Source organism: Gopherus flavomarginatus, chromosome 1 (genome assembly GCF_025201925.1).
Source record: "Gopherus flavomarginatus isolate rGopFla2 chromosome 1, rGopFla2.mat.asm, whole genome shotgun sequence".
Classification (NCBI taxonomy): domain Eukaryota; kingdom Metazoa; phylum Chordata; order Testudines; family Testudinidae; genus Gopherus; species Gopherus flavomarginatus.
This window is the reverse complement of record NC_066617.1, coordinates 372919930-372933287: the sequence shown is the minus strand read 5'-3', so window position 1 is coordinate 372933287 and position 13358 is coordinate 372919930. Positions and strand designations below refer to the sequence as shown.

The window sequence follows — 13358 nt, the reverse complement described above, 5'->3', positions numbered from 1 at the left end:
GGTGAGTATGAAACCAGTGTAAGTGAAAGAAGAACCAGCTGTGTGGCTGCTTTAACTCACTTTCGCAGTCACCGCTGGAGCCCTCAGGGTGACTGCAGCAAATGCGAGAAGGAGACATTCTGCTGTGGACAGCAACACCAGGATGGCGCGACCTGCTTCACCTGGGGCCAGAACCACCTGAACCATCTTCCCTTTTCTGAATTGGAGATATTCCGTAGCAGAAGAGTGTTTCTGGATTTATGGTCCCACCCGACAGGCAGCTGTCACATGAAGATTTTCATGGTATCTATAATTCTCTCTGTGACACTGCACCACATATTCTTCACAGTGATATTATTATGATGCATTTTTTGTATAAGAAAAATCATGTGAGGTGTCATTGGAAATGTTCTAATTTGCTGAATATGATTATCCTATTTCTGTGCACATACATATTTTGTAGCTAAAGTTATAAATATTGACTATGTATCTGTACTTCAATTGTGGTTACACCTGGTTACGCCCACTAGGCAAGATGCCTTCAGTCTAGATAGCTGCTCCGGAAGGGACTTTTCAAGCCAATGACCCATTAGAGTAAACAATAGGCCTTAGTAGAAACTTCTCTCCCACGTGATGAGCCTTCCTGAGAGTGCTCCAGACAGCCTGTGGATAATGGCTGCTATCACTCTGCAGGGGTGTGTGACCAGCCCATGTGACTCTGGACTCCATCTTGAGATATCTGAATCTTTCAACAAACTGGTGTTGGAAACAAGTTTTGACACAGAGGGTTCCCATCGTATGCTAAAGCTATAGCATATAGCGTCATCTTTTCTTCTTCACTCTCCACACAAGAAGACTCCTGGAAACACCCAAGGAACAAAGTGTGAACTGGGGGGAAGTGCTGGACTCAGGCTAAAGGGATTTCCAACCTGCGTATGAAAGATCTGGAGCTTCCAAGCTGTAAAGCAAGTGCAATTGTATCTTGAGAATCTGCCACCCTGCTTCTACCATCTGCCAGGGTGAGAATTTGCTATTAAATAGCCTATCTTTTTAGCATTTTAGGACTAGTTTCAGGTTTTGTTTATTGGCTAGGAAAGCTGCTTTGATCTGCTTGGTATCACTTATAACCACTTAAAATCGGTCTTTGGTAGTTAATAAAGGTGTTTTTGCTTTATCTACACTAGTGAGTTGGAATGACGTGCCTGGGAAAATCATAGCTCGACTGGCAGAGGCTGTTGTATATTCCTTTCCACATTCAGGGAGGGGGCGAATTCTGTGAGCTTACACTGGACAGTTCTCAGTGCAGGATAAGACTGTAACATTTTGGGTTTACACTCCAGTGGGGGGTACGAATCTGGGAAGCTAGTGGTTAATTTGACTTCAGCCACTCTATTGTTGGTTCATGCAGTGGCTGGTTAGAGCCTGCGTGTAACTGCAGCGGGGTGTGTCCCTGCGTGTGTGGATGCTGGTGTAAGTGTAAGATGGGGAGCAGGTCTGCAGGTTGTCACAGCAGCACAGTGTGAGGGGGGCACAGACTGGGGGGTCAGAGGGTTCAATGAAACCCCAGTTCCATGTGCCCCCCCGGGTGAACCCATCACACTGTAACAAATGCAGTCCAGTCCTAGCCGACACTCACCTTCTCACTGATTGTCTCTTCTGCTGTTAGTAACAGGAAACTGAACAGAAAATCCAAATGATGGCACATGATGCCAGCTGACAATCACACCTTTTCTGACCCCATGACCTACATCCTGACCGGCATCCCGGGTACGGAGGAGTCTCATGTTTGGATCTCCATCCCCTTCTGTTTGATGTACATTGCAACAGTTTTTGGGAACTCTCTCCTACTATTCATCATACTAACAGAACAAAGCCTCCATGTGCCCATGTATCTATTCGTGTCCATGCTGGCTGCTGTTGATCTGCTGTTATCTACCACGGCAGTGCCCAAGATGCTGGCTGTATTCTGGTTTAGAGCAGGGGAAATTTCTTTTGCTGCCTGCCTGACCCAGATGTTCTTCATCCATGTCAGTTTTATGGCCGAGTCGGCCATCCTGCTGGCCATGGCATTTCATCGGTACATTGCCATTTGCAACCCCCTGAGATACACCATCATACTAACCAAGTCTGTGATTGTGAAGATAGGGCTGGCAGTTGTCACAAGAAGTTTCTGTTTCATTTTCCCTCTTATCTTTCTCGTGAAGCAGCTAAAGTTCTGCAGAACCAATCGCCTGCCTCACAACTATTGTGACTACGTGGACATAGCCCGGCTGGCCTGCGACGACATCACAGTCAGTATCTGGTATGGTATAGCCATGGCTATTTTAGTAATTGGTTTGGATGCTGTGCTCATTGCTGTATCTTATGGACTGATCCTCAAGGCCCTATTCCAGCTCCCCACCAAGGACGCCTGGCTCTAGGCTCTCCACACTTGCGGCTCCCATGTCTGTGTCATACTGATGTTCTACACAGCGGCTTTTTTCTCCTCTTTTGCACACCGATTTGGGCACATCATCCCAGGTTATATTCTCAACCTCCTGGCCAATCTCTATGTGCTCATTCCCCCCATGTTAAACCCCATTGTTTATGGGGTGACAACAAAAGAGATCCTGAAACGGGTGATCAGTGTGTTTCATCGATGCTGCAGCAGAAGCTCCCTGATGAGCTAAAGGAGGCAACAGAAAATGCTGTGGAACTTTGAAATTAAAGCCAGGTTTTCATTGGAACTATAGGGGTGTTTGAACTATGTCCTTCCACTTCGTAAGGTCTAAAGCTGGTCTCACTCACCTCAGAATTTGGGTCCAATGAAAGCTCTTTCCTCCTCATGTTGTCTCTGTAATATCCTGGGATACACATGGCTACAACAACACTGCTCACTTCCACAAAAAGCAGCCAGACTGAATAAGTCTCTGTTCTAAGTTGAAGGGACACCGCAAACCAAGAAAGCACAGGCGTAAAGTCACCATGAGAGAGAGAGAGAAAGCACGGTGTGTGCGTGGAAAGCAGCAGCCAAGGGGGAGGTGCTATACAGCATGCGAAGTGCACTGTGCTGAACTTTGGGAGACAGGGGCTCTAGACTTCGTTCTCCCTCCAACCTGCTGTGTCACCTTGGGTTCGTTTCTTTCCTTCTTAATTTCCTCTGTGGCAAAGTGAGCACACTTTGGGGTCAGCATGGAAGTCAGGAGCAAGTCTCCTCAGGGAGACAGTGCAGGGATTGCATGGCCCTCCACTGCACAGCCCAGAACCTGAGCAGGGGTGGCTTTGACTGGAGGACATGTCTAGGGCAGCACAGTCCCCCCCACACCACCCAACAGCAAACATGGTGATTCATAATGTTTAAGGCCAGACGGAACCACAGTCTGACCTCCTGTATAACACAGGCCCTAGAATTATACCCAGTCACTCCTGGATTGAACGCATTAACTTAATTTTTGTTACAGCACCTTCCACAAAGAGATGCAAACTCTTAAATCCCTCCCAGGGTCACTGCTTTCTATCCACCTTATAATCCATTCATCCAGCCCATACTTCTTTAACTTGCTGGCAAGAATACTGTGGGAGACTATCAAAAGTTTTGCTAAAGTCAAGATATATCACATAGAGCACTTTCCCTATATCCACAGAGCCAGTTATCTCATCACAGAAGGCAAATAGGTTAGTCAGACATGACTGGCCGTTGATGAATCTATATTGACTGTTCCTAATCACCTTTCTCTCCTCCAAGTGATTCAAAATGGATCCTTTGAGGACCTGTTTCAGGAATTTGCCATGGAGTGAAGTTAGGCTGACTGGTCTGTAGTTCTCCTGGTTTTCTTCCTTTTCTTTTTAAAATATGGTTAGATTTGCCTTTTCCCAACCATCTGGGGCCTCCCTCGATCACCAAAAATTTTTGAAGAGACTAGCCAATGTCTCTGCAATCACATCAGCCAACTCCCTGAGCATCCTTGGATGCATTAGGTCTGGAACCATGGACTTGTACATGTCCAGCTTTTCTAAATAGTCCTTATCCTGTTCTTTCACCCATGAGGGCTGCTCACCTCCTCCCCACGCTGTGTTGCCCAGTGCAGCAGTCGGGGAGCTGACCTTGCCAGTGAAGACCGAGGCAAAAAAAGCATTGAGCACTTCAGCTTTTACCACATCCTCTGTCACTACGTTGCCTCTCTAATTCAGTAAGAGTTGCCCGACTGTCTTGGCTAATAGCCATTGATGGATCAATCCTCCATGGACTGTTCTATTTCTTTGTTTCCCCAGTTATACATGTGTCTAGTTCTTTTTTCAATGCAGTTGTACTTTTGGCCATCACTTCATTCCTCTTACAATGAGTTCCCCAGGTTACATCTCTTTTGTGTGAAAAAATATGTCCTCTTGTTTGTATTAAATCTGCTGTCTATTAATTTCATCAGGTATCCTGTGCTTTTGTATATTGTGAGAAAGTAAATAACATTTCTCTATTCACTGTCTCCACGCCAGGCATGATTTTATAGACCTCTGTCATATTCACCATTAGAGGTCTTTTTTCTAAGATGAACAGGTCAAGTCCTTTTAGTCATGTTGAAAAACCCCGAAGGTAAGGAAGGATTTTGTGGGGAAACCAGAGGGCCTTGCACCCCAACTCCACATTCAGCCGTGACTCTCAGACAGAATGGAAAAAGGAAGAACTTGTTAGCAAAAAACCCCTGTCTTTCAGAAAATTCATCTTGGGAGGACCAGGACAAACATCCTGGATTTCCATCTCTCCGAGTCCCCCACAGCAGACTGCCCAGCTTCCAGTGGCCCGACCTCTGACATGCCCATTACTCCTCCTCCTTGTCTGTGTCTCTCTTCCTAGGCAAATTGTCACATGGTTGCTTCCCCCTCCTGGGTCTCAGGTGACGAAGGGCACCAACCTTCGCTTACATGCAGACAGCTGGAGCCACGTCACCTGACCCCAGAGGCCTCAGCAATAGTCACACACCTGTATTCCCACCACCTCTGCATTGGTGCAGCACACAGGGAAACTGAGGCACAGACAGTATTCATGCAAAAATGTAAGAATCAAATACGCTCACATATAATGTAATGACTTTGTAACAGGTGTGTCCTGGTGCCTAAGGGCCCTCTAGACTGATGTTCAAGACCTGCGGTCCCTGACACACAGACAGTAATGGAGACAGAGTCAAACACGCCAATGTCAGCCTTTTCTTCTGCCACCTTTTACTATTGCAGCCTATCAAGTCTGGACTGAGAAGACAAAATCTCTGACTCTGCCCCTCACTGACAGAAGCTATCAGGACAGTCGACCTGACCTGAAACACCAAGGGCACATTACCCAGTGATAATCTTAGACGTGTAGGGCTGGAAGGGATCTCACGGGTCATCTAGTCCAGTCCCCTGCACTCCAGACAAACATTTTCCTAAGTGGCTGCTGATTTAAAGGGTTTCAGGTTTGGACGCTGGGGCACCGGAATGTGGGGGGCCAAGGCCCATGGCCCCATCACTTATAGACGTTGGAGGGTTAAGCCCTCCCAATGCTTACAGCCAGAATGTTGAATGACAGAGGGAGGGTGTGGAGAGAAATGAGTGGGGGGCAGGGGATTGGGGTGCAAGGGGTGGGACTGGGACCCAGAGGAAGGGGTGGTACAGGGTGGGGAATCTGGGGATGGATGATGCGAGGCTGGGAACCCCTGAACTCTGCAGCCTGGGCTGTCATTCTCAATGTCTTGCTAATGACCAGCAGCAAACCCCTCAAGGTGCTGTTGTCACTCAGCATAACTGAATGTGGAGCTCCTCCCCACCCCCGCTAGATAGCATGAATGCTCCCAGAGCCGCTCATGAATCACCCAGGGAAAAGCCCCAACCAAATCCTCCCAGCTCCCAGCCTTCTACCTCAGCAATACACCGACTTGCACTGCTGAAGACGAGCAGTGCACATTTATTAACTGGTTCCCCACTTCATCAGTGGAAAGTGGATATACACCAGCCTTTGCAACACCTGCGGAGAGTTACCACACGCTTCAGGCAAACTCGTTGGTAAAGACAAACTGTCAAATACATTTATTGACTCCAAATGATAGATTTTGAGTGATTATAAGTGATAGGCAAGAAATCAGCTTTAGTCACCAAAATAATATAAAATATAAACCCTATTAGATGGGGCAAAACCTAGATTAAGCAGTTTCTATCACCCCACTGGATATTGTAGTTCTTAGCACACAGATTTCACCCTTGAAACTTGCGCCAGTCCCCTCTGTTGGAGTCTTCAGTCTTCTGTCCTTGTTGCTTGCAGCATAGGTGGGGACAGGAGAAAGGCCAAGCATGGGGTCCCTTTGTTCTGTTTCATACCCTCAGTCCCATGTGCTGGGAGAACACAAGTCCAGGAATGTCTGGGACACTGCTGATTCTCCAGGCAAGGTTGAGCAGTTCCCCTGGGACGGCCTTATGCAGGTGAGTCATTAAATTGTAGCTCCATTGCTGGACAATTGCTGCTGATGGGCTATTTCACACCCCGCCCGGACGCTGGTTACTTTCCTTGCTGTTGTCCTTGGGGAGCTAATATCTGGTTGATTCCCCACCTTACAGCACGTTTTAATGCCAATCATAAAACACAAGTCTCATAAATTCATATACACTAATAACATCCATATTTAGAGAGAAGAGTGACTTTCAGCTGATCATAATCTTTCCCCTGACACCTCCCGTGTCCTGCTTTATAAGCAATATCACAACTATATACAGATGAGGAATACTGGAGTTACAAGACGCTTATAGTATGTCACACTCAGTTTTTCAGTAAATCACTGCTCCTTTATTACACGTGGTGCTTGTGAGTACTAATAATAGAACAGAAGTCAGGTTAGTTAAGCAAAAAGGAGAGTTAACTAGAAACGAGTGTGAGGTGGAAACAAATGGATACAATATAAAATGACAAAAGGAGAATTTGGGTCAATAGTTCCTTTTCATAGAATCATAGAATTACAGAATATCAGGGTTGGAAGAGACCTCAGGAGGTATCTAGTCCCATGTCCTGCTCAAAGTTGGACCAACACCCATGAAATCATGCCAGCAAAGGTTTTGGGCCTTAAAAACCTCTAAGGATGGAGATTCCACCACCTCCCTAGGGAACCCATTCCAGTGCTTCACCACCCTCCTTCTGAAATAGTGTTTCCTAATATCCAACCTAAACCTCCCCCACTGCAACTTGAGACCATTGCTTCTTGTTCTGTCATCTACAAACCGCTGAGACCAGCCGAGCTCCATCCTCTTTGGAACCTCTGTTCACGTAGTTGAAAGCTCCTATCAAATCCCCCCTCACTCTTCTCTTCTGCAGATTAAATAATCCCAGTTCCCTCAGCCTCTCCTCGTAAATCACGTGCCAAAACCCCCTGATCATTTTCATTGCCCTCCAATGGACTGTCTCCAATCTGTCCTCATCCCTTCTATATTGGGGGGACCAAAACTGGATGCAATACTCCAGATATGGCCTCAGCAGTGCTTGATGCAGGGTAATAATCACTTCCCTCGATCTGCTGGCAATGCTCCTTCTAATGCAGCCCAATAAGCCTGACTCATATCCAGGTTCTCGCCCACAGTAATCCCCAGGTCCTTTTCCGAAGAACTGCTGCTTAGCCAGTCTGACACCAGCCTGTAGCGGTGCATGGGATTCTTCCGTCCTAAGGGAAGGACTCTGCACTCTGCTAATAAAGTAGGGTCCCTTTCCCCCAAGTTTAGTCTGTTGCAGAACAGGCTGAATTCACAAGAACCAGTATCCAATTTTTCATGAGAACTTCCCTGCCCCACAAAATGGCTCACCAGTGAAAGGATCCAGAGGGCCTTTCCCCACTGTGTCTTATCCTGAAACAATCTTTTGTCTCTGTTCATAGGCAGGGCAACCCCATCTGTTGTACTGTTCCTTCATTTACCTCAAAGTGGTGTTGATTATCTGAAGTTGTCACTGATGGTTTTCTTTTGATAGTTTCGGGACAGAGTGAGACTGGAGAACTGAGCCTGGCGTTACATCACCAGCTAACCAGCATGCGGTGATGACGCCCTTCTGGAATGGCCATCACCTAGATACACCGCCCTGGAGACTAACTTCTCCTCCAATTCCATAAAGCTCACTGTCAATAGCAATATGTTTCCTTAACTATTGCCCAGACATGCCTTTTGCAATGGTTATAAGCTTTAGAAGTTACAAGCTTTCTGCACACACCTTACATGCTACTCTTTATGGGAAAATATTCCATAGGCCTTGTGTGTGGTGTAGAGAGTTTGTCAGGTCTGAGATATGAGCTGTTCGCAAAGAACAGGGAATTGTTTGCCAGGGCCTCAGTGTCACAAGGACCTTTCTAAATAACATACAAAAGGATAAATGATCAGATCAAATAAGTGAGAGGAGAAAAGGGTTAATTCTCTGCTGCTTTTCCCCACCTGAGCCAGTCACAGAGGCAGGTCCCTGGGGCTCCGTGCTGGCTCTGAGCTCCCCCTGGGATTCCCAGGGCAGCAGTATAAATATCCCTGTACCTCAGCCCCAGTCAGTGCAGATTCCCTGCCGCCTGCAGCTCCCCGACCCGGTCACAGGCAGAGATTCTTCCTCCCCGGGTGAGGCCAGAGCCTGGTGAGTCGTTTGCGTGGATTGAATCTGTGAAGGAGCGAATGGAAACATGAAACCTGGGAAATGTTTGAGCTGGGGTTGGCTAGAATGGGTGTGCGTAATTCTGACTGCAGGGGTAGGATGGGAGCTGGGGCTCTGAGATATGCTCCTGTGACTGCGCTGAGGTTGGGTCTTGGGAGGAGGTCGCTGGTTTACCCTGATCCACTACCAGAGGAGTCACTGAGGGTCTTGCATTTGAACTCAGAGTACTTTGGACTGGGCCATTCTTGGTTAAATCACTTTTCAGAGTAAACCTCAGTGGAAACCTCCTCAGGTCCTGTAACATTCCCGAGGCCTTCACTCAGGCAACACTTCCATGAAAATCAATAAGGACCCCAGGACTGGGTCCATTCCATTTGGTAGAAATTAGCTGGCTTCAAGCAGCATAGCCATAAATGTACAAACTGTATAATCCAGGAGCAACGGATTATAAGGGCTCCTTTGATAATGATTGTGACGGATTCCCCCCAGAGTACTATCTGCAACTGGGGTACCACTGAGCCCGCTGACCCCCCAGCCTGGACTCCCTCTCACCCTGTACTGCTCTGACAAGCTGCAAAGCCCTCATGCCTGTATTTTCACCAGCATTCACACAGGTAGAGACACACCCAGCTGCAATTGGACACAGACTCTTTAACCACCAGCTGTCCAGGCTAGGACCCCAGAGCAGTACAATCTTGCACTCGTCAAATCTGGGCAGTGTGTGTGTTTAATACCCAGTAGGCCTCTCCCTCCATGTGAAGAGAACCATGCACAGTTGGGTTAGCCAAGCCGAGATTTTTCCCCAACACTCCAGTCAAAGCTCACTGCTTTAGATTATAACAGAACAAGTTTTTTAACTACAAAAAATAGATTTTAAGATTTTATATGAAGTTTAAGTTGTATTTTTGTTTATTTGATAGGAAAGCTGCTTTGCTCCACTTGGTATGACTTATAATCACTCAAAATCTGTGTTGGTACTTAATAAACTTCTTTTGCCTTTCTCTACAGTAGTGGGTTGGAATGAAGTGCATGGGAAAATCATAGCTCTACTGGCAGAGGCTGTTATATATTCCTTTCCACATTCAGGGAGGGGGGGAATTCTATGAGCTTACGCTGTACAGTTCTCTGTTCAGGGTAAGACTGTAACATTTTGGGTTTACACTCCAGTGGGGGGTACGAATCTGGGAAGCTCGTGGTTAGTTTGGCTGCAGCCTCTCTATTGTTGGTTCATGCAGTGGCTGGTTAGAGCCTGTGTGTAACTGCAGCTGGGTGTGTCCCTGCCTGTGTGGATGCTGGTGTAAGTGTAAGATGGGGAGCAGGTCTGCAGCTTGTCACAGCAGCACAGTGTGAGCGGGGCACAGACGGGTGTGTCAGAGGGCTCAATGAAACCCCAGTTACATGTGGTTCCCCTGGTGGAACCCATCACACTGTAACAAATGCAGTCCAGTCCTAGCCGACACTCACCTTCTCACTGATTGTCTCTTTTGCTGTTAGTTCCTGGAAATTGAATAGAAGATCCAAGTGATGGTGCATGATGCCAGCTGACAATCAAACCTTTTTTTCCCCCGTGACCTACATCCTGACTGGCATCCCAGGTATGGAGGAGTCTCATGTCTGGATCTCCATTCCCTTCAATCTGATGTACATTGCAACACTTTTTGGGAACTCTCTCCTACTAATCATCATATTAACAGAACGAAGCTTCCATGAGCCCATGTATCTATTCGTGTCCATGCTGGCCGCTGCTGATCTGCTGTTATCTATCACAGCAGTGCCCAAGATGCTGGCTGTATTCTGGTTTGGAGCGGGGGAAATTTCTTTTGCTGCCTGCCTGACCCAGATGTTCTTCATCCATGTCAGTTTTCTGGCTGAGTCTGCCATCCTGCTGGCCATGGCGTTTGATCGGTACGTTGCCATCTGCGACCCCCTGAGATACACTTCCGTGCTAACCAAGTCTGTGATTGGGAAGATCGGGCTGGCAGTTGTCACAAGAAGTTTCTGTGTCTTTTTCCCCGTCATCTTTCTCATGAAGCAGCTGAAGTTCTGCAGAACCAATCTCCTGCCTCACACGTATTGTGACGTGGCCATAGCCCGGTTGGCCTGCGACGACATCAAAGTCAATTTCTGGTATGGCATAGCTACGGCTATTTTAGTAATTGGTTTGGATGCTGTGCTCATTGCTGTGTCTTATGGTCTGATCCTCAGGGCCGTCTTCCGGCTCCCCTCCAAGGACACCCGGCTCAAGGCTCTCCGCTCCTGCAGCTCCCACATCTGTGTCATACTCATGTTCTACACATCGGTCTTTTTCCTCATTTTTGCACATCAATTTGGGCACATCGTCTCAGGTTTTATTCTCATCCTATTGGCCAACTTCTATGTGCTCATTCCCCCCATGTTAAACCCCATTGTTTATGGAGTGACAACAAAAGAGATCCTGAAAGGGGTGATCAATGTGTTTCATCGGTGGTGCAGGGGAAGCTCCCTGCTGAGCTAAAGCAAGACACAGAAAACGCTTTGGGATTTTGAAATTAAACCCAAGTTTTCACTGGAACTGTAGGGATATTTTTATTATGTACTTCCACTGCGTAAGGCTGAAAGCTGGTCTCTCTCATCAACAGAATTTGGATCCAATGATAGCTATTTCCTCCCCCAGTTTGTCTCTCTAATATCCTGGGACACACATGGCTGCAACAGCACAGCGCCCTGCCACAGAAAACAGCCTGACTGAATGAGTCTTGTTTTGAGTTGAAGGGAAACAACAAAACAAGAAAGCACAAAGGTAAAATGACTTTGTTAGAGCGAGAGCACGGTGTGTTCTCCTCTGTGACAAGCTGCATCCGAGCTGCACTCTTCATGGCCAAGGAAAGCAGCAGCCAAGGGGGACGTGCCATACAGCCATGGGAAGTGCACTGTGCTGCACACTGGGAGAAGGGAGGTCTAGTGTTTGTTCTGCCACTGACCTACTGTGTCACCTTGGGAGAGTTTCTTTCCTCCTCAATTTCCTCACTGGCAAATGAGCACACTTTGGGGTGAGCATGGAAGACAGGAGCAAGTCTCCTCAGGGAGACAGGGCAGGGATTTCATTGTCCTCCTCCGCAGCGCCCAGAACCTGAGCAGGGGTGGCTTTGACTGTGTCATCATGTGATTCCTTTACCTGGAGATCCACCCTATGAGGACATGGCTTGGACAGAATACACCCCACACACACACCACCCCATGACAAACGCGGTGATTCAGTGTTGAAGCAGGCCCTAGAATTTCATCTAGTCACTCCTGAATTCAGCCCAATAACTTGTGTTTACAGTCCAATGGGGGGTATGAATCTGTTTGGTTAAGGCACCCCCCACAAAGATATGAGAACTCCTGAATCCTTCTCAGGGTCACAGTTTTGCCAACGTCAGCCCCTATTCCCTAGCCAAGGCCTGCGTCCCACGGACTTTGCATTTGCCTGCCTTAGGGAACATTTCACGTGGATGGACCCAGCTTCCCCAGGCTGATCTCACGCTTTTCCCACACAGGTGGCTTTGTGGGGCTGACTGAGTCGGAAATAGGTCAGGGGGTGCTGTGGCCTGGTGCTCTGGGTGAGGGTCTTATTTGCACGTGCTCCCTGGTGCACCGACCATGGGAAACAGAGAGAGGAAAATCTTGTGTGTGTGATTAGCTGTGTCTTACCCCCTGCTAGTGGAATGTTTTACCACTGAGGGTAATGTGATGAGTCTTGTGTAACCATCTGCTAGTGCCACAAAAATGCTGCCGGAAACTGTTTCTGCTTTTATTCCCACCTTCCATTCCTGGAGCTTTGGAGAAGAAATGTCTGTAAGGAACAGAAAAATGGCATCTACTGGGTCAGACAAATGGTCCATCTAGCCCAGTGTCCTGTCTTCTGACAGTGACAAATGCCAGGTGCTTCAGGGGAGTGAGCAGAACAGGGCAACCATTGTGTGATCCATCCTCTGTCTTCCCATCCCAGCTGCTGGTGGGCAGAGGTTTTGGGACATCAGCAGCATGGACTTGCATCCCTGTCCAGCTTGGCTAATAGCTACTGATGGACTTATCCCCCATCAACTTATCTAATTCTTTTTCAATCCTTTCCCATCACAACATCCCCTGGCAGTGAGTTCCATAGGTTAGCTCTGTGTTCCATTAAAAAATATACATTCTCTTTATTTGTATTAAATTTGCCGCCCTGGTTTTTGCATTGTGTGAAAAAGTAAATAACATTTCTCTATTCACTTTCTCCGCACCAGTCATGATTTTATAGACCTCTGTCATATCTGCCCTTAGATGTCTCTTTTCTAAGCTGAATGGTCCAAGTCTTTTTAGTCTCTCCTCATATGAAAGCCAATTTGTACCCTTAATTGTCTCTGTTGATCTTCTCTGACCATTTTATTGATTTATTTTATCGATCCTGCAGCACAAGTTTCCTGCTGAGCTAAAGGAGGCAACAGAAAATGCTTTGGGACTTGGAAATTAAAGCAGATTTTCATTTGAACTCTAGGGGTGTTTTAACTATGTCCTTCCACTATGTAAGTTTGAGAACTGGTCTCTCTCACCAACATTATTTGGGTCCAATGAAAACTATTTCCTCCTCACCTTGTCTCTCTAATATCCTGGGACACATTGGCTACAACAACAAAGCTCACTTCCACATAAAGCAGCGAGACCGAATGAGTCGCTCTGTTCTAAGATGAAGGGAAACTACAAAACAAGAAAGCACATATGTAAAAACACCATGAGAGAGTGAGAGCACGGTGTGTGCACCTTTTCT

At 47.1% G+C, this 13358-nt stretch overlaps 1 protein-coding gene across 1 annotated transcript; it reads left to right on the top strand.

The window, feature by feature from the left end:
* Window positions 1-10124: 10124 nt before the first annotated feature.
* Window positions 10125-11084, top strand: LOC127044386 (olfactory receptor 52B2-like). Its single transcript, XM_050939182.1, has one exon. It carries the CDS (start codon window positions 10125-10127, stop codon window positions 11082-11084), a length of 960 nt encoding a protein of 319 aa, XP_050795139.1.
* Window positions 11085-13358: the final 2274 nt, after the last annotated feature.